Raw genomic sequence first — 21466 nt, 5'->3', positions numbered from 1 at the left:
CTATAAGAATGAAACATGCATAAATGATGCCTAAGATGGATTAGTTTTATCAATCACACGTTTGTTAACAGAAATAATCTTTAAACAGCCACTGTTATCAGCAGTCCGCACTTAAATATTATTGAAGCTATGATTGAGGCGCTTTTCAATTGCTAGTCTTAAGGGAAGTTTAATTTTTCACGGTCTCGTATGCTAAAGTTAGGTAAACAACAGCTCGACAGGTGGGAACGTGATTAATACCGTTTCGATTGTAAACAAGGCGAACCGAAAATCCCCATTACATCCTGTTTTTCTGACTATAGCGACACGTAGGCGATTGAGCGTTATATAAACAAGTCAGGTTGTGAAGCGACAACAAGGAACGGACCATTGATAAGAAAGGTAATAACTTATGTCTGCTTTTAATGTTATTCTATCTTAAGATATTTGAAGTTATTTTACTGCTCCGTTATTTTTGCTGATTGGCATAAGGCGTGTTTTAATACAAATAGTGTTATTTTCAAATGCATAAATTATATCGTTTGCATTTATACATTTATTCATAAGGTTTAATAAATGAAAAATTACTTTAAATTAAAATACGTAATTGTTTAATAAAATTTCGATTAAAAGTTTGACTATCCATTGCAATGTTGAAGACATTTTCTTATCGGGAACCCTTTGTTATATTTATAACCCACTATTATTCTATTCATCTTAGGTCAAATTGCATGGCGCACTTCCATGAATATTTTCTTCAATGTGTTGATTGTTTACATAAATTTCTGACCTGTTAAACTTTTGTTTACTGAATTGATAACTGGAATCTCACCAAGAAACACATGTTAGCCTTTTTTTCTGCGTTCATCTAGCCGAGTATTCTGTTCTCGATTCAGATGCAGGGCACACATCGAGTACTCCTACAGTTGTCCAGGTTTGGTTCCGTACTGTTTCGGTGCCTCGAGTGTCAGTCTTACTGAAGACATGTGCGCCAAAGCTTGCGATAATATCAACTCCGAAAATTACCGCCAGATCTGTCGGAAATGCGTGGAAAATCCCCCACTTAGTTCTGGCATGTGCACAAGAGCTTGCGATAATATCAACTCCGAAAATTACCGCCAGATCTGTCGGAAATGCGTGGAAAATCCCCCACTTAGTTCTGGCATGTGCACAAGAGCTTGCGATAATATTAACTCCGAAAACTACCGCCAGATCTGTCGGAAATGCGTGGAAAATCCGCCACTTAGAGCTGACATGTGCACAAGATCTTGCGATAATATCAACTCCGAAAATTACCACCAGATCTGTCGGAAATGCGTGAACAATCCTCCACTTAGTGAAGGCATGTGCACACACGCTTGCGATAATATCAACTCCGAAAATTACCTCCAGATATGTCGGAAATGCGTGGAAAATCCCCCACTTAGTGCTGGCATGTGCACTTGCTTGGATGGTAAGTTTATTATAACCTATGTCTATTTATATATTTTCGCTTTTTGTATTAAACGGTGCATACTTGTTAAGGGTTCTTTCTGAATGTTCCATTGTTTTGTATTGTTTTGTATTGTAAGTGTTGTAAGTGTCTTAGTGTTGCCTACACATGTGTATGTGTTAATAAAGAGAATGAAACTGTGATTGTGCATTTCACTATGCTTATTAATTGACCATTTGCCAGCTGTCAATCAAAGGAGCTGAAAAGCCCACATTCAACCAATCAGATTTCGATTTTCGACACTCATTAGCAGCGCCTATCCACGTCATTTTTGTCCGCCAAACACATAGTGTCGTAGTAATCGTATGCGCGTTTCATTTAACAATTAGGCGTTCAGGCAAATTTACATTGATGAGTAAAATTCATTATATGTAATAAAAATAATTATTTTGTATGCGAACATTTCACAGACGGAAATTCTTTTTGCACACTTATTTAAATTCACTTTTTGCTTTAGCAAGAGTCATGGTTTGACATAATATATTGACAAATGCACATAATATAATAACTGATTGACTTAATATAAGGTCACATCTGCATGAAGAATTGGTTGTTTGAATTAATATAAGGATTGTTCGACATTACCACATGCACGGAATACGATGAAATAATGACATAATATATTGACAAAGTGACTTAAAATATTTCCTTTCGGACTCAACAATGTTCATTTTATATTTAGTATTAAACAACAGTTTAAACAACAACAATCTCTGCGGTGCAATCATATTGCAAAATCATCTATCGTATTCTTTGCATAAAAAGATATGCCTACTGTATATAAGTAGTTTTTGCAAATAAAATTTGTATATACATATCAAAGCGATTTATCACTACGTGATGGAAAAAAATGTATAGTATTTATTTTGTATTGTATTTAAAACCGAAGTATAAATAATAATATTGCTTTCATATCATGTACGAGTTATTAAAGTGCACATTAAATGATGTTGTTTTCCCGGCAATCACTCAATTTTCTTATATGAAGTCAGCAAATGCGCCAGAATTGGAAAGCTTGATCATGGCGTATATTTTCCAGGGAGATATTTGAAAACGTTCAATGAGCGAATGTTAAATGTATAACTAATAAGGTTAATCACCAAAATTAACGCATCAACAGTTTCTAACTTTCCTTTTGAGGATATTGAATTGTGCCCCTTTTCTTGATTCGTGTTCCTAAACTGATTTAAAGAGAGCAAAATATCAGCTGCGCCGGCAGGAGTGAAATCTTACTTTAAGTCCGAGTCCCACAATTTACATAAGTGACAAACTGACACACAATCATGCCAGTCGAACAAAGCACATGACACATCACAAACAAACACAAACACACAATTACAGAACATTGGACGTCGGTATTAGATCGAAAACAGCGTGTGTACATTATAAATTAACCGCAAAGCTTTACAATTCATTTCAACACGTATAAGTTCGTCGTTACCGCACACTATTCATAGAAACAATAACTAATTAATTCACAGCAACTGATTTATTTAGAATGTAAAACACTAGTCATATACAGTGAGTCGAAAAAAGGAAACTTAAGCTCAAATATTTCTGGTAGTTATAGGAAATACAGACATGTATCATTATAATGTATGCTTGCCATTACAACAACATATAACTACTGCCGACGGGTAAACATTAGCTCATTATACAATGAAGGTTATGCTCGATTTGAACCCCTCTTTCAGCATCGTCATTGATATTCGTGCTTTGGTCTTATAGGAAAATAAAACACTAATTTCATTATAACAACGCGTATAATTACATACTAAAAATATGCAACAGTCAAATAAATATGAGCGACCGACCGACCAACCGGCAAGCAGACAGGTCGGCCGGGCGGGCGGGCGTCCGGGCGGACGGACGGGCTGTAAATTTAAACAGACAGTTCATTTAGACATATACAAATCCACAGTGTCTTCAAACTAAATATACACATGATTTTTTCCCACGTAAATAGGTATAACAACATGCAAATAAACACAATCGATTGCAATACCACTAAGGTTATATCAAGGCGATAATTGCATTTCACATTACACATTATTATTAACAATCATATTTCTTTAAACCGAGGCTTCTTTGATATATTTACAAACATCAGAAATTACTTCTCACATGAATCTTATAGCTTGTGGATTTTATAAAACAAAGGGTTGATATAAAATATAAAGCTAATTTTTCTTTCTTAGATCAGTGAAGATCAGATCAGCGTCATATTCGTGTAAAATGGTATTCGTCTTCTAAATCACTGTCATTACATCATAAACAATACCGGTCATTTCGTGGAATGTTATTCTGAGCGTATGTGCCAGTTTGGATTTTCAACGTGTGTGTAGACACTCTTAATGTTACAAAGAATACGCGCAATCATACATATAGTAAGTCTAAGTATTCTTCGAATTCAAAAGAGTTTGTATACGAGACCTAAACATATTTAACCATAATGCATTGTGGTATATAATATATAAACATTTTAAAATATCGACGTATAAAACATGAAAAAGGTTATTTTCATTAACATAATTTTGTACAATCGACATCAATATATAAAAAGCATCAACCGATTAATAACCTTTTCTAAAGATAAAAAGAAACTTACTAAAGTAATCCCTCTATAGCTATTTATATCATTAAAGAACCTTTTTTATTCAAAGTGCTTATAACCCCTTCTGCCTATTTATATGTGATAATCGCTCCCTGTTTTTAAACTAAAAAACATTATATCTTAAGCAACAAAAAAATCTTAAGAAAACGTTTAATTTTAGCTGTTTTGTTTTGCAGTGACAATTCTTATCTATTGAATTCGTTTCCAAATTCTCCGAATATTTTGCCTTAGATATAATGCCATAAACGTAAACCGTCAATCTATTGTACAGGACTTTCTAAAGACGTAACGCAAATGTCATACACATTTATTAAAATTTAATAAACTCATTTATAAATAAGTCTTTGTAATTTTAAATGATTGTATTTATTCTTAATTGTCGGAAAAAATGTTTGTTCGCATACATCTATTTACGTAAACGATATAAGTATGCAGTACATTACTTTTTCAGCTACTCATTTTTTCAATTATCACAAAGTTAAAGTGAAACCTGAAATTAACTCGATAAACATACATGCAATCATATTTTACTGGAAATTCATCGTTCTTTGATAAATCTTATTCGAAGAATAAAAGGGTATAGCAATCATATTTTAAAATGATTTCCAGTCTGACCTTTCTATTATGTCCACCTTACAGCGAAACATAAATGGGTGAAAGTTAGGAATTTTTAAAATGATATTAGGGCTATACTCTTTGTTATCTGATATGGAGTTACTTTAAAGTAAACGAAATAATGTATTTTCCAATAAACTAGGATATATTATATTTCGATTTTATGTGTATCTGACGATTGCCATTTAATGTTCGGCAATGGGCCTTTTAAATCAATATGTGTATATTTGAGAAATATGTCATACCTGTTTTTATGTAAATGACTTGTCTGAAACGTATTTAGAATGTGCGCAGCCCGAACACCTTGTATACTATTGTGATGAAGAAGAGTAGATTTATTGTGCACTTGCTTTTATTTTTGGTTGAATTAATGCAAGCTGATATCCCGAAATAGTACACTTTTAATAAGTGTTTTTATTTAGTTTAAAGTCGAATGAACACGATAACACTTTAAAATGTGCATGGTAATTATAGTTATAAACATGCACCTACATGTTTACATTTCGCAATTCGATTCGAATTTTCCACGTAATTTCTATACATGAGGTTTGTTGTTAGATGTAAACCTACATGTATTCTAAATATGGTTGTTCGTAATTCAACTCTGAAGTTGTAGGTAATTTCCCTAGATGATGTTTGTTTTCGTTTTAAGATATTAGATAATAAATCTCTAAAGCCTTGAACACAGTATTTCGCGATAGGATTAAATTATTATTACTTTAGTACCTTTTATAAACAACTAATTGTGTTCAGAGTACAGTTAAAAATGACATGATTGTTTAGATCAAGTCCTGAAACATAACTCATATTGATTTTCTTTAAGACTACTATTGTTAAATGTTTGTACTTCAGAAATTCTTTACAAACTGTATACACCTTTAATTTTATAACGTTTGTACAGTCTGGAGACCGTTTCAATAAGCCCTCGTGAGTATGGTAAGACTCGACCACTATTTGCGAATATCGCTACTAACCATGTTACGTTTCAATTAACATTCGTAACTAACGATAATGTAGATTGCTCTTGTAAGATAATGAGATGTAAGTAGCAGTCGTTGCAACGGCGCATTCAACATAGACGTCGCCAATATTGTGCGTACACGCCGAGTTAGACGATTTTTGCTCCGTGTTGTTGGACAACATCCAAGAAGATGTGTTTATGTCTCGATATAGATCAGTTGATTGTTCTTGTTTACAAACGGGATTTTCCGCGCTTGCGCACTGTATAATGTCAAACACTGAATGGTTGGCAAAAGCACCGGTTATAGTAACGTAAAGCATATGCATACAGGCATGGGTTTAGTCAACATATTGATAAGAAAATCAGATATAAAGATGGGAAAACTTAAATGATAATTTAAAGAAATCATATTTATTACCTATATTGTTTAGTAATAACTTATATTTAATTCTTATAAAAATACTAGTTATTCATCATCACCAGAGTTAAGGTGGGCTCAACTTTGAACACTAACAAGTCGACTATTTAATTGATATGACACATTTTTGTAAATTAGACGTACAATTTACTGTACAACGGATTGCACAAATGATAAAAACAAACAACACAATATGAATCTTGAAAATCCAGTTGTCAATATAAATATCAATGCGTGCTAGTGTTATTTTTCCTAAAAGATTGAAAAGGTACGAGGTGTAGTGGATAAAATCTAAAGAAAAGTCCAATAAAAAGCAAACAAACAATATTGTAATGGGATTCTTATATTTTTTTTAATTCGATGGCATGAACGATGGATTTTGACTTTAAAGTTAATATTTTAACTTAAGTGGACTGTGTGGTGTCTGCGAACCAAGACTGTAAGTTTCCAACGAAAACTATGTCAGCAAGCTTTTTTAAAGGAATCCGAATTTGCATCCTTATTAGTTTTCTAGGACGTTTACCTGCACAAAACAATATAATTGAAGTGTTTATAGCAGCAAACTACTGCGAGTTTGTTTATGATAATACATGTAACCATGAATGTCAAATGTGTATCCTCTCTCGAATGTTTAGTAAAAGGGGATATAGTTTTTATGCGAATGGCATTGTAATGTTTCTGATCTTCTTACACTCTACACGAGGCTTATACAAAGTGTACTTCACTGACACCTGAGCTTTACGATTAAGTTGCCTATGCAATAACGCTTAATATTAAAGTCATTTTTTTCAGACCAGATTCAGACCTGAAAAGTTTGTTACAAGCGGACATCATACTAAAACACATAAGGAAATCGTTCTTATTTTAGAAATTGTAGGGTTTTGGTACATGAGCATTGTACTTCTCATTATTAATATCTATACAACCATGAAGTCTCGTGTGGAGTTATTATATAAGTTATATAGCCCTAACAAATTTGTAAAAGACGGACTTTGTAACCGACGGACATCATGCACTTCTCCTCATTGATATATCTACAACCATGAAGTCCCGTGTGGAATTATTATATAAGTTCTGAGATATAGCCTTAACAATTTTGTGACAGACGGACTTTTTCACAGACGGACATCATTCACTACTCTTCATTGATATCTCTACAACCATGAAGTCTCGTGTGGAATTTTTATATAAGTTCTGAGATATAGCCTCAACAATTTTGTGACAGACGGACATTGTCAAAAACGGACATCATTCACTTCTCCTCATTGATATCTCTACAACCATGAAGTCTCGTGTGGAATTATAATATAGGTTCTGAGATATAGCCTTAACAATTTTGTGACAGACGGACTTTTTCACAGACAGACATCATTCACTTCTCTTCATTGATATCTCTACAACCATGAAGTCTCGTGTGGAATTATTATATAAGTTCTGAGATATAGCCTTAACAATTTTGTGACAGACGGACTTTTTCACAGACGGACATCATATAATTCTCCTCATTGATATCTCTACAACCATGTAGTCTCGTGTGAAATTATTATATAAGTTCTGAGATATAGCCTTATCCATTTTTCAGACAGACGGACTTTTTCACAGATGGAAATCATACACTTCTCCTCATTGATATCTCTACAACCACGAAGTCTCGTGTGGAATTATTATATAAGTTCTGAGATATAGCCCTAACAAATTTGTAAAAGACGGACTTTGTAACAGACGGACATCATGCACTTCTCCTCATTGATATATCTACAACCACGAAGTCTCGTGTGGAATTATTATATAAGTTCTGAGATATAGCCTTAACAATTTTGTGACAGACGGACATTGTCACAAACGGACATCATTCACTTCTCCTCATTGATATCTCTACAACCATGAAGTCTCGTGTGGAATTATAATATAGGTTCTGAGATATAGCCTTAACAATTTTGTGACAGACGGACTTTTTCACAGACAGACATCATTCACTTCTCTTCATTGATATCTCTACAACCATGAAGTCTCGTGTGGAATTATTATATAAGTTCTGAGATATAGCCTAAACAATTTTGTGACAGACGGACTTTTTCACAGACGGACATCATACAATTCTCCTCATTGATATCTCTACAACCATGAAGTCTCGTGTGAAATTATTATATAAGTTCTGAGATATAGCCTTATCAATTTTTTAGACAGACGGACTTTTTCACAGATGGAAATCATAAACTTCTCCTCATTGATATCTCTACAACCACGAAGTCTCGTGTGGAATTATTATATAAGTTCTGAGATATAGCCCTAACAAATTTGTAAAAGACGGACTTTGTAACAGACGGACATCATGCACTTCTCCTCATTGATATATCTACAACCACGAAGTCTCGTGTGGAATTATTATATAAGTTCTGAGATATAGCCTTGACAATTTTGTGACAGACGGACTTTTTCACAGACGGACACCATTCACTTCTCTTCATTGATATCTCTACAACCATGAAGTCTCGTGTAGAATTACTATATAAGTTCTGAGATATAGCCTTAACAATTTTGTGACAGACGGACATTATCACAAACGGATATCATTCACTTCTCCTCATTGATATCTCTACAACCATGAAGTCTCGTGTGGAATTATTATATAGGTTCTGAGATATAGCCTTAACACTTTTGTGACAGACGGACTTTTTCACAGACGGACATCATTCACTTCTCTTCATTGATATCTCTACAACCATGAAGTCTCGTGTGGAATTATTATATAAGTTCTGAGATATAGCCTTAACAATTTTGTGACAGACGGACTTTTTCACAGACGGACATCATACAATTCTCCATATTGATATATCTACAACCATGAAGTCTCGTGTGGAATTATTATATAAGTTCTGAGATATAGCCTTAACAATTTTGTGACAGATGGACTTTTTCACAGACGGAAATCATACACTTCTCCTCATTGATATCTCTGCAACCATGAAGTCTCGTGTGGAATTATTATATAAGTTCTGAGATATAGCCCTAACAAATTTGTAAAAGACGGACTTTGTAACAGACGGACATCATGCACTTCTCCTCATTGATATATCTACAACCATGAAGTCTCGTGTGGAATTATTATATAAGTTCTGAGATATAGTCTTAACAATTTTGCGACAGACGGACTTTTTCAAAGACGGACATCATTCACTTCTCTTCATTGATATCTCTACAACAATGAAGTCTCGTGTGGAATTATTATATAGGTTCTGAGATATAGCCTTAACAATTTTGTGACAGACGGACTTTTTCACAGACGGACATCATTCACTTCTCTTCATTGATATCTCTGCAACCATGAAGTCTCGTGTGGAATTATTATATAAGTTCTGAGATATAGCCTTAACAATTTTGTGACAGACGGACTTTTTCACAGACGGACATCATACACTTCTCCTCATTGATATCTCTACAACCATGAAGTCTCGTGTGGAATTATTATATAAGTTCTGAGATATAGCCTTATCAATTTTGTGACAGACGGACTTTTTCACAGACGGACATCATTCACTTCTCTTCATTGATATCTCTACAACCATGAAGTCTCGTGTGGAATTATTATATAAGTTCTGAGATATAACCCTAACAATTTTGTGACAGACGGACATTGTCACAAACGGACATCATTCACTTCTCCTCATTGATATCTCTACAACCATGAAGTCACGTGTGGAATTATTATATAAGTTCTGAGATATAGCCCTAACAAGTTTGTGAAAGACGGACTATGTAACAGACGGACATCATACACTTCTCCTCATTTATATCTCTACAACCACGAAATACCATGTTGAATTATTATATAGGTTCTGAGGTTTAGCCCTAACAAGTTTGTTAAAAACGGACTTGGTAACTATTATCATATGCCGACGTCGGAGGTGTAACACTTTACCTGTCCCAGTAGACTATCATACATGTAAGGGTACATGTACTGTCATACGATGGGATGATCTAGTTTATGTTATGGTAGACTGACTGGACTTAATTCGGGACATTGTATGATGTGGTGCTCTTGGCGGTCACGGGTGTTGACCAGGCCACGAACTACTGTTGATTTGGGTTAAGATACTATTTTTAAAAGGATGATGGGGAGGTTGTTTACTTGCTGAGACCATCACGTTTTTCTACAACGTGACCGTTTATATAAGCATTTATATAAACCTTTATATAAGCATTTATATAAGGATTAGTATAAAAGCGGGGTATTTTTAACAAACGCAGGGCCTTCTTGGATAGCAACTCGCACAGTGAACATCCCAACTTAACGGCTTCACGGGATAGTGCAGGATAGACGGACATTGGGACATTTACTTATTGGACGGATTATATTTGTGTTGGAGTATCTCGTTTATTTCTTTACTGATTATTTCTCGTCTCAATGTATTAAAGAAGAATTATATATTAATAAGGATAAGATACGTTTACAATACAATATATATACGAACATTTAATCAAGAATAAAAGTTGTTATATGCTAGAAAAAGACTTGTTGCCTTATTTTGCAAACTAATGAATAATCTACGAACCTGGGACATTTATGTCAAAACAAAAAATTACACAACGCGACTTAAAACGAACTTTGAGAAACAATAGATTTACATAAGGGCGGGAGTGCCACATAGAGTAAATTATTTTTGGTGCCGTGACGCAGGATACTCACAAGGCGCCACAGAGGGATATTGTCATGTGGTTGTCCGTCCGTTTGTGAGAGTGGGACGACGGACGACGGACAACGCAATAACAATATCCCTCCAACTTCGGGCTAGGATAATACTGCCCGACGAATGAGGAATACCCGTACAATATCAAAGGCTTATATATAATGTTTCTTTTTTTTTCGCATAATATACATTTGTTGAATTCAAATATTTTCGTGTCATATCAATTGATTGCAATTTAGTTAGTAAACTTTATATCAATGTTATATAAAAACGCTAGGTATAGTTCGCACAAACCCTTTCCGTCATATGGAGTACAAAAGTATAATGAATATCACAGAAATCAGAGACATCCCATTAATTAAAGGTTAATGATACTCACTTAATAAATCGTATATTGGACGTTACACGTTTAGCGTGTATTAGCAATAGTGCAGAGATTGTTTATCCTGTAACAATAAGGCTTTCACGAATTTCGCCATACAACAGAATCATTACATATAGAACGCACTATATGATTGTTTGTGTTTTTTGGGTTTCAGTTGACAGCTTAAACCCAAAGCTTTAATTTAATTTTAATATATTTAGAGACTCAAGCCTATCGCACAATCGTATTGCTCTCAGTACATGCATACTATAGACACAGAAGTAGCGAAGTCAAATAGTGCGCCATTATGAGACACTGTGAAGGTTATCTTGTTTACGTACTAAATTTTTATTAAAGGTTACACAAAATAAAGATTGATAATGAATCATATTAACAATAACATGCAACGAAGAATATACACGCTTAAACTTGTCATGTCAGCAGTTTAAAATGAACATCTAATCGTAAAGATAATGACAAAAGCGTCGTTAAATGATAATCGATCAGAGATGAAACCGAAAAGTAAAGTATGTCAATTTATGAACTAGAAATAAAAAATAATAAAAAAAATTCCTTATAGCAATACATGTAAATAGAAGTAGAGTAATATGTCAACTCGTGTGTACACGTGACTGAGGCTGTTTAAAATTAGCAAATGACAACACAGTGGGTAAAACTGTTAACAATAGTTGTTTTTTTAATGCGTGTCTTTGTTTTTCACTCGCTTTTTAAATAAGCCGCTTAATTACTGGTATGATCATAGTTATCAAAAATTGATTTCGTTTGATGTTTAAACTTTAGCTGTAATTGGTATGTGTATTAATTTTTCGTTATGTAATTAATCAACAATTATTTCAAGTTAGAAACATAATTTTCGTGGAGAGTCTCACACTTTTGTGACAGTGTTATTGAAACCCTTAGTCGAATGGCTTCTTTCCATGCGGGAGTACCTGTCTGTGAACCGCGCAGCCCGAACGACGACATTTGGAAATCCTAAGGTGGATTCACGTGAGAACGGAATCGGATCTTCGCATTTCTTGTCAGTGAGATTGCATTTCTTTGTGGGAAATATTTTTTCACGCAGTTTAGAGTAGACATACATTTGGGGTCCCACCCTAGTTTCTTCAGATACCTTAAATATAACATTGCATTTAAGACGTTTGGTAATGACTTGGCTTATAATATTATGTGACAATACAAAATGCATAATTACTAGCAATGTGCATCACGCACTTATCCACATGCGCCCTTGCTCATGTTAAACGATTTAGCGACGGCATTGGCGTACTTATTGGAAGATCGAACATGGTATTTCAAGCAATTAAACCGATACCTCTTGCTGACTGGTAGATGAAACGTTTTCAGAATTCGTTTGAACTGAAATGTAAATTCGATGTCTTAGTATTTTGCAAACATGTAGTAAAAGCAATCGTGCTATGAGAGGTTTAATTTGACTGTCAATAAGTATATATTTGTTATACATAATGTTTGACAATAAACAATTAAAAGCATCTACTTACAATTACTCTTGGCACTCTTCTTGTACTTGCTCGTCTTTTGCTAAACGTGAATAAAATACCCTGATTTAATAACAGTGTTATAGCAAATACTTATATAAACCTCGTAAATGTCTATAACATTTAAGAATATGTAACCATAACATAGAGAAATACAATTCAAAGTTATGTTACCGATGTTGATCTTTCAATCGATTTAAAGTTTTCTCGTTTGTTGTACTCGTTTCTTAATGCTGTTCTGACCTGTAAAAGACGTGCGTCAACAACACCCCAAAAGAAACTTAAAGCAATACAAATGTAAAGTAAGTGTTTCTAGTGTTTTTTGGATAGGAATCGAACATAAATAAACTTACCTGTTGGTTGAAAATGCAATGGAATATGAAGATAAACAGGCCCTGAAAACAAGTACGAAAAACAAATAAACCAATAAAAAGAGGCTGTTACAAAATATATGTATGTTTTAAACATGCAATAGTAATTTTCAATTAGATTTGTGGGTTGTTACAGTTTGTGAAAACTACCTGCAATCCATTGAACAAGGCAAATAGGTATTGCATAAATACAGCCGAAGCGTTTACGTAGAAGATGCCGAGTATCCAGGAGACGCCCATCAGAGGCACGAGAACGCACAGGGAACGCAGACTTGTTCTTAAACAAAATTCATTACCTTTTATCAGGCGATTATTTTGCACAAGATAAGTTTTCAAAAAACAAAACAAAACATGTCCAAATGTATTTTGGAAAATGAGAATAATACGTCTTTGCTATCGACCTAAATATGTTAGCATGAATGCATATATGCAAATCCGTTTTCAACACACACATTTAAACCTATTTTAAACAAAAGTGAAATTTTGATATATATCTAAATGAAACCACTGGAAAGGTCTTTGTTCTTTAATAACATGTTTAGGCTCTTTGTAAACAATAACAATCATACATATCTGAAAGCAATAACATACATTATCTTTTCCGTTGATGTCTTACTTTCCATGGCCTTCATATGAAACATGTTCCTCATTACGAGAACCAAACACATAATATTCATCTGCAAGAAAAAAGCAACACCGAAAATATGATAATCCTATAATGAAATGCCTTGATAGATACAGATTCATAAAAGCGAATCGTGGTGGAATTGGTATTACCAGTATAATCAGAAGAGCAGGGGCAACAAAGGCCCATATCAGGCCACGTTCCAAAGACAGCCAACAACTAAAATAAAAAGACAAACCAATAATATAATTCGGATATATAATATAAAAAGGCAATTTTGTAATGATCTGAAAACGTGATGGTGTTTTATCAAGCAAATAAAAGCCCCTAAACTTACAATTGTTCGTTTCCATAGCCATTGACCTGTGTTGACAGCAGACTTATAGCGACTTTCACTGCTGGAGCAACTTTAACACACATGTCCAACAATAAATGTATTTCTATGTTCACATAACTTAACCCATATTAATCTAATCTGGTGGACATCATATAATCAATAATAATAACATCGTAACTTCGTCGGAATAATGGTAATACATTAATGTAAATATGGTAGGAAGTTGTTTTGCGTGCTTAAAATAAAAACACTATGGCAATTGACGTTTACCCCATGCTGAAATAAGAAGTGGCTTCAATCTTGATTTGGTGATGAAAACGTACACCACCATGATGGCTATGTCTATACCTTCCGCCAGCATCAGACAAAACACTACTAAATATATGTAGTGGAGAAGTACCGCGGTTGTTGCACACAGAGCCTGTAATGAAACAAGTATTTTTAACTTGCATAAAAGTATTAAGAAATACTTGTAAACTTATTCAATTTTATTTATCATAATACATAATTTATATAAAATAATGCAGGTTTCAATCAAATCAACACAATTAAAGTTTTGAAGTAAAATAATATGAAATTCGTAAAGCACAAGATCTACACGCGGAAAATATATCAATATATTATGCAAACCTTGTTTGCAGTTTTGTCTACACCAGCTAAAAATATGATGTAGGACAGCAACAGAGCGCCACATAGATTTAAAAGCAGAATCGTCCTGTCACTTTTCAGAAACCTGCATAAAACATAAAATGATCAAGACAAAGGCATATTGTCGCCGACCCAATCTAATATTTGATAAAATCTAACATTCTAGAGAAGATAACTTTAAAGAAAGAGTTCAATTGCTTTAAAATTAAAATCCAATATGCGTGCGTTAATGACAACATTTTAAATATTATTTTTTTATCCTTAGTTCACGCTCATAGGAAAAATGCATGCTTAAGGGTCATGTGCCAATCTAATATATATATATATATATATATATATATATATATATATATATATATAAATATATATATAAATAAATAAATAAATAAATAAATAAATAAATAAATATATATATATATATATATATATATATATATATATATATATATATATATATATATATATATATATAAATATATAAAAAAATTCCCCTACTTTCGAGCTCCTTTTTATAATGTTTTATTTAAACAACTACTTCAACTACTGTAGCAAGTTCGACAACTACAAATATAATTGCACATTACCTCCATAGATATATGTATGTCAACATGGTGATCAGAAGACATGCCATTGAAATCCCTATTCCCACAGTCGATACCGTTCTCAATGGTACAGACGTTGCGTCGGCCTAAATAATTTTTTTTTATGCTCTTCGATGGTTTAAATGAAAAATATCAGTAAATTAAAACTGATATTTCACTGTTTTAAACAGTGAAAAATAACAGTGAAATTTTTTGATAATTTTCATTGTTTTACCGGAACTATTTCTTTTACATATTTGGTTTCCACATTGTGACCCCCCATGGACGACTACTCTGAATTGAATGTCTACAAAAGCATTCAGATTAACTTCCTTTCAAAGTACGTGTAACAACATTTCAGGGCGCCCAACGGGGAATTACATTGTCCGGAATTGCAAAAATACAAAAATAATCATTTAAAAGCATAAAATAAAAACAAAATGTATTGGATTTGGTGGAATATCGATTTTAATTCACTCGAAATCATAGAACAAATATATTTTCACTCGTGACTGCGCAACTCGTGAAACTATCATTTTCTATGATCACTCGTGAATGAAAATCGATATTCCACCAAATCCAACAAATATCCTCTATATGTTTGAATTCTTTGTTGATTTCGGTAATATTTTGTTTTTATTGAGTATTACAACAACTCTATTTAGCTTCAGTAGAACGTCTATGTTTCATTTTGCTAAATGCTGGCACATTTCAGTCTTTAGAGGCTTTTAACGGTTAAGCGTTATTTATCAATTAAATATTATAAAAGTCGAAAAAAATCGTATAGCAAACTTTACTAAAATATAACAAAAAAGCATAACTTTCATTATATTGAAAGAACTGAAAACGCTTCAAAAATGAGATAGTTTTACCACTTTGCCGGTTTTACTTTCGGCCGTTCATATTTCGCGCTCTATAATGATTTAGTGGTATGCAACTTAAGACGGGATAGAGTAAAAGAAAATATTAATTCACAATTTCTAGTGAGCCAGTCTTTCTGACGTAAAATAATGTCTACAGAAAGTACAAAGTTTTCCAATAGTTATACGAGTCAGACATGGCACAAAACATTTTTAGCGAGTATATAAAAGAAGCTTTAGTTATTAGAAATACTATCCTAAACAATACTGTTTAATAGATTTCATCACCCCTCGATAGAAATTACTTGTTCTTCCATATATATTGATTTTTTGTATTTGAAGTTTTTATTTTCCTTTTGTGTTACATTATGTTATGTTGTTATTCGTATCCACGTGACAGAAAATAATTTGTATATTCTAGTATGAAGACAATGTACTATTGTATAAGTCTGAATACACTATCTGTCTGTCTGTCTGTCTGTCTGTCTGTCTGTCTGTCTGTCTGTTTGTCTGTCTGTCTGTCTGTCTGTCTGTCTGTCTTATAACAATGCATTTCCTTTCATATTTAACTATGCATATTCACTCAAAAAAGAATATGAGTAAGTTTTGTTTGAATGTAATTTCCTGTGGAAAGTTAAAAGATCTGTACATTATGTGAGGAAATTTCAGATTGTGGATTTATGCACATTCTTTACAAAGGCCTGTTTGTATTTTAACAATATCTATATTTATAAAGTATACATAAATTACATTTTCACTGTTCACATGGTTATGGCACGTATGCAATTAAGAATGATCATCCAAGCTACGTACTGGGTCATTTTACGATCTGTACGACAATACATCCTGAGATTTATAACGATGATTTCAAATCCGCACTTAATGATGCCATGTTCTGAAATCTCGATTACATGTACTATATAATGACTGTGTGCTGAACATTGATAACACATTAATTACAAACATATAATCAAAATATACGCCTGTTACTTAAATAATCAGTCCTATACTGTTTTTAAATAGTTGTTATCCATTGAGCATGTGAATTAGTTGATTTAAAGTATGTCATTATATGCACTCAAATATCCTTCATGAGTATATAACGAAAGAGTTGGCAATAGATTAAAAATGTCACTGAATCTGACGAGTCACCGAAACAGATACTTCGACGATACATTAATATATAAATATATCATTGAACCTTTTTATACATTTTTGTCCATTTGAGACTGTTAAAATTGTTTAATTATAAATTAAATTTGAGAAATTGTTAGGATAATTTAAATTATTGTTAAATTAATTTTAAATACACTGTTATACTTGTGGTATTTTCCGTCATACATGCTTAAAAAACAACTACTAATTACATACCTCAACGAAAGGACTCATAAGGACTGCAAAATTAGTGAGGTGATCGCACTGACAAACAGTTCTGATTTCATCAGACCTTTGTAACACGCATCCGTCACTGGCCCAATAGCCCATGCCATTGTTTCTAAATAAACGCATAATCTTATCAACGTTTTGCTGCATGCTCATGCCATAATAATATGCGTTTTGTCCGAAATGTAATTTAATATTTTTTTACTGGTAAATATTTAATTGATTTAATAATGTTCAAAGTACCTTCCATACTTCCAATAACTGCACAGAGGGCTTGTTAGGTTTGCCTGAAAGTGACAGAGCCGTTAAAATATTATCACTTTACACTAAGTATTGAAATAGTACAAGCCTTAATCATGTTTATTTGTTTATTATATATATATATATATATATATATATATATATATATATATATATATATATATACGCATGTATAACATACAGTTTACCTTCCTTGGTTCAAATGTTAGCAACACTGGCGGATCCAGCTTCCCGACGTAAGTGGAGAGAGAAAGTGATAGAATCGGACCGTTTATTATCTGATTGTATGTCATCGACCTATAAATAGCGACATTATATGTGTTTTAAAAGTAATTTCCATGTATTCAATACTATGGGCAGTAAACATAACTTTAATGGCTATTATTGTCATGTGTCATACCTCTTTATTTGCTGATTTTTGCAGATGTTTAGGTTTTGTCAAAACAAATGTTACTTGAACAACAGTCCAACGAACAATACATTAAACATACACAAATTGAACTTAAAAAAGTTAAAATACCCTGTATTTGTATGGGAAATATTAGGCAAAACATGGCTCATTTCTTTATAAATCACAGCTGTCACAGTAACCTCGTTATCACCTGTAAATACAATAAGTAGAGCCACTCATAACACTATTAATAAACGTCTTACCTATATAATCAGTAACATATTCAAATAGTAAGACGACTAGCAAATAACATTAAATGCATATGCCATCAAATTGATCAATTCAAACTTGACAAGTACTGCTTAATATAGCAAACAATGAGTCTAGAAACAATAACTGGAAGGTATTCATAAAAGCATTAGTTTACTTATATGTATGCATAAATTTACGAATGATCATATGTAACCGTTAGACGTCATATTTGCAATGGCTTATTGATACAGTATGAAATATAGTTATGAACTGCTCACGGAAATGTTATGAAATATAATTTTCAACTATTGAAATGAAACTCAAATTATGTACCAACCTATTGCCTTCGCATCAAGTCGAATACTACTCTGAGAGGTTTTCGCCCAATTATGCTCATCTTGCTGATCTGACTTAATGTCTGCGTACGGAAATATTACTTCCTGCATAAGTACTTTTTTTACCTCAAGTGCGACGTTTTTTTGCACAATCGTAATGTTTGTTACACCAGCCTCGCCTGATTGGACTATCTCTCTTAGGGCGACGCCAATTTTGTCAACAGACGCCAACATGTTTTCACCACCAGTACTTTTCTGCAAATAATAACAGTATTATACTTGTTAAATGGACACTCAAAGGATGTTATAGTTTAGTGTACACTCTCCGAATCTAAAGGTAATTACGAATGCATAATCATAATTTAAGTCGAATATATGTATTTGCATTCGAATCGGTATACGATTGGAATATGTTGAAACTGGTTTTGCTTACACTTTGCTTCATGATCTCCCAGGATTCTTTATTTCGTTTGTCTACAAGATTACTAACAGACTGGAAAAATGCCTTCAAAAAAGACACAAACAGTGCACTGTCATTTTCATATCGCAATAAAGTAATTACCCAGTACGTTAAATAGCTTCTTCGTTACGTTTTTTTCACAGTATTGTAAGAACATTTCTCGTTTTTAAATTGCAACAACTGTGCTCAGTTTATCAAACTGTACTTTATTAAATGCATGATCCAAAAAAAAAAACAACAACAAAAAAGAACGGTTTGAATTAGTTTTACATTAATAACAATAAGTATACCTTAACCACTTCTGAAGTCGGTAAGCTATTGTTCAAAACAATGTCAGCTACCTTATCCAAACTAATTGCCAAAATTGTTATCTCAGCATCAGTCAAGAGTTCGGAAGTATTGTTCGCTTCTTCATTACTACTGACCTTAGCAATCTGTCTCAAAGCATTGCTGACAGTGTCAGCAGTGACATTTATTTCAAATGTTTTAACCTGAAGACAGGTAACGACAAGAAAGAATACATTCAATGTATTTCATAAACATGTATATAACTCTTTTTCTGCAACATATGATACAATAAAGGTTTTTTCGAAAAGGAGTCAGAATATCATGCTCCCATAAACATACCAACACTCTTATAATCATGTCTCTTTAAGAAAAATTATTTTGTAAGATTTATTATATAATATTGATTATATAATAGTGATAACATCCATCATTATATATATATATATATATATATATATATATATATATATATATATATATATATATATATATATAAGCACTGAAATACATGAAACTTTACATTGCTTACCATTTAAGCAACAGCTGCGACATTCTTCCTGACACAGTTGTACAGTGGACGTTGCCAGGTTCCATCATATAAACAAGTTCTGGTAACATTACCTGCAATAAGAGCATTTGAACGATCCACAGCAATATGCTTTTCACGTTTGCTATCGTTTAAATTATATTATTTACTCTTCGAAACAAAGACAGAAAATAATATCAAATAGTTTCATTAATAAAAAAAACTATAAAATGAAATATAATGATGATTGAAAGCATATACAGTCGTCCGACCTTCGAATTTCTCCGCACATTGTTGTAAACGAGTTGCACCATCAATAACTTCCTTCCATTCTGTTCCGCGACTATCAACATTGGTCGGACATACAACTTTCTTTTGCTCTGATACACAATTCAAATATTAGCATACACTAATGCAGTATTATTAAATAATCGATGCAAAGACAAATAATATTTTGTGTAATTAACTTGCATACACATTTATTCAATCCAATAGTTGTGACTTAACGATTAAACCATACAAAATTAATATTTTACTACGGAAGTTGTTTGTTTATGGTTTAAACCAAGTGAAACGTCTACCGAATCCGAGGGAAGAAACCATATGATAGAATATGGTCATTTATAAATTGCGAGACATTCTTGCACAGGACAAAATATTACGAAACAGTATTCACAAGCTTAACACAAACAACCAACTGGGATAATCTCTCAAGTATTACAGAGTAATTTTATAGTTTACTCTAGTAAGGACATGTATGTTCGTTACCTTTCATAAGACAAGTAGGTTGTATGCCTGTCCAAATCCCTGTTGCCTGACACATTCTCTCGCCATCTCCAATCAACTCGTATCCTTGGTTGCACATGAACCTGGCCACGGCTTGATATGCGGTGCCATTAGTCATATCTACCTGACCTTTTATTGGGTTTAGCAATTGTCCGCAGTCTGAAAAATACAACCCAAAAATCTGATATACCCGTACGATTAAAGGAAGACGACATATTGATGGCTAGAATTTTTAAGAATTGTGAAGAAACAAAAACAAGAACGCAATATTATTAGTGTAACATGTCTTTTAATCGATTTATAAAATGTATATATTAGCAAGTATGTCATTACCTATGATGACACAAGAATTGTCACTTAAAGGCCAACCCGTAGGGCGACATTCTACAACAGACAATCCAACATATGTATATCCATGTTTACAAGTAATCACTGCCGTCTTCCCAAAGGTGGTTCCATCTGGTGTTTGAACATCTCCGTTTCGAAAAGCATTTGGAGGTCCACAATCTAAAAAAAAATTACGTTGCAGAGTAAAACTTAAAACAATCGCAACTTTCAAATGCTTTGTTAATGATTGCAACGTATAGCCGTTTCACGTCAACGCTTCATTCTTATTGAATAATACGCAGTTATGACATGTTTTTATTTCCGATAAGCCCATTTGAATTAAAAAATAAAACGTTATTATGTATTAACAAACGACACGTTTGCAAA

The 21466-nt window shown here is 33.0% G+C and overlaps 1 protein-coding gene and 1 long non-coding RNA gene across 2 annotated transcripts; one reads left to right on the top strand and one right to left on the bottom strand.

Annotated features, from left to right (window-relative positions):
* Positions 1–210: 210 nt before the first annotated feature.
* On the top strand, positions 211–1298 carry LOC127838412 (uncharacterized). Its single transcript, XR_008029804.1, has 2 exons — positions 211–381; positions 876–1298. It is a non-coding gene; the product is annotated as an uncharacterized LOC127838412 (long non-coding RNA).
* A 9752-nt stretch (positions 1299–11050) lies between these two features.
* On the bottom strand, positions 11051–21248 carry LOC127838742 (adhesion G protein-coupled receptor L3-like). Its single transcript, XM_052366715.1, has 23 exons — positions 21086–21248; positions 20735–20911; positions 20239–20346; positions 19970–20061; positions 19443–19643; positions 19126–19197; positions 18695–18947; positions 18235–18316; positions 17903–18011; positions 17697–17740; positions 17442–17565; positions 15214–15317; positions 14612–14714; positions 14252–14402; positions 13982–14051; positions 13797–13863; positions 13611–13696; positions 13170–13296; positions 13002–13043; positions 12823–12891; positions 12652–12691; positions 12465–12508; positions 11051–12263 (listed from the first exon to the last, which is right to left on the bottom strand). Exons 4-23 carry the CDS (start codon positions 19970–19972, stop codon positions 12018–12020), a joined length of 2037 nt encoding a protein of 678 aa, XP_052222675.1. The 5' UTR covers positions 19973–20061; positions 20239–20346; positions 20735–20911; positions 21086–21248; the 3' UTR covers positions 11051–12017.
* Between the last annotated feature and the right edge of the window lie 218 nt (positions 21249–21466).

The sequence above is a fragment of the Dreissena polymorpha genome, chromosome 7 (genome assembly GCF_020536995.1).
Source record: "Dreissena polymorpha isolate Duluth1 chromosome 7, UMN_Dpol_1.0, whole genome shotgun sequence".
In the NCBI taxonomy this organism is placed as follows: Eukaryota; Metazoa; Mollusca; class Bivalvia; order Myida; family Dreissenidae; genus Dreissena; species Dreissena polymorpha.
The sequence above is the reverse complement of the archived record's forward strand: the minus strand, read 5'-3'. Positions and strand labels throughout refer to the sequence as shown.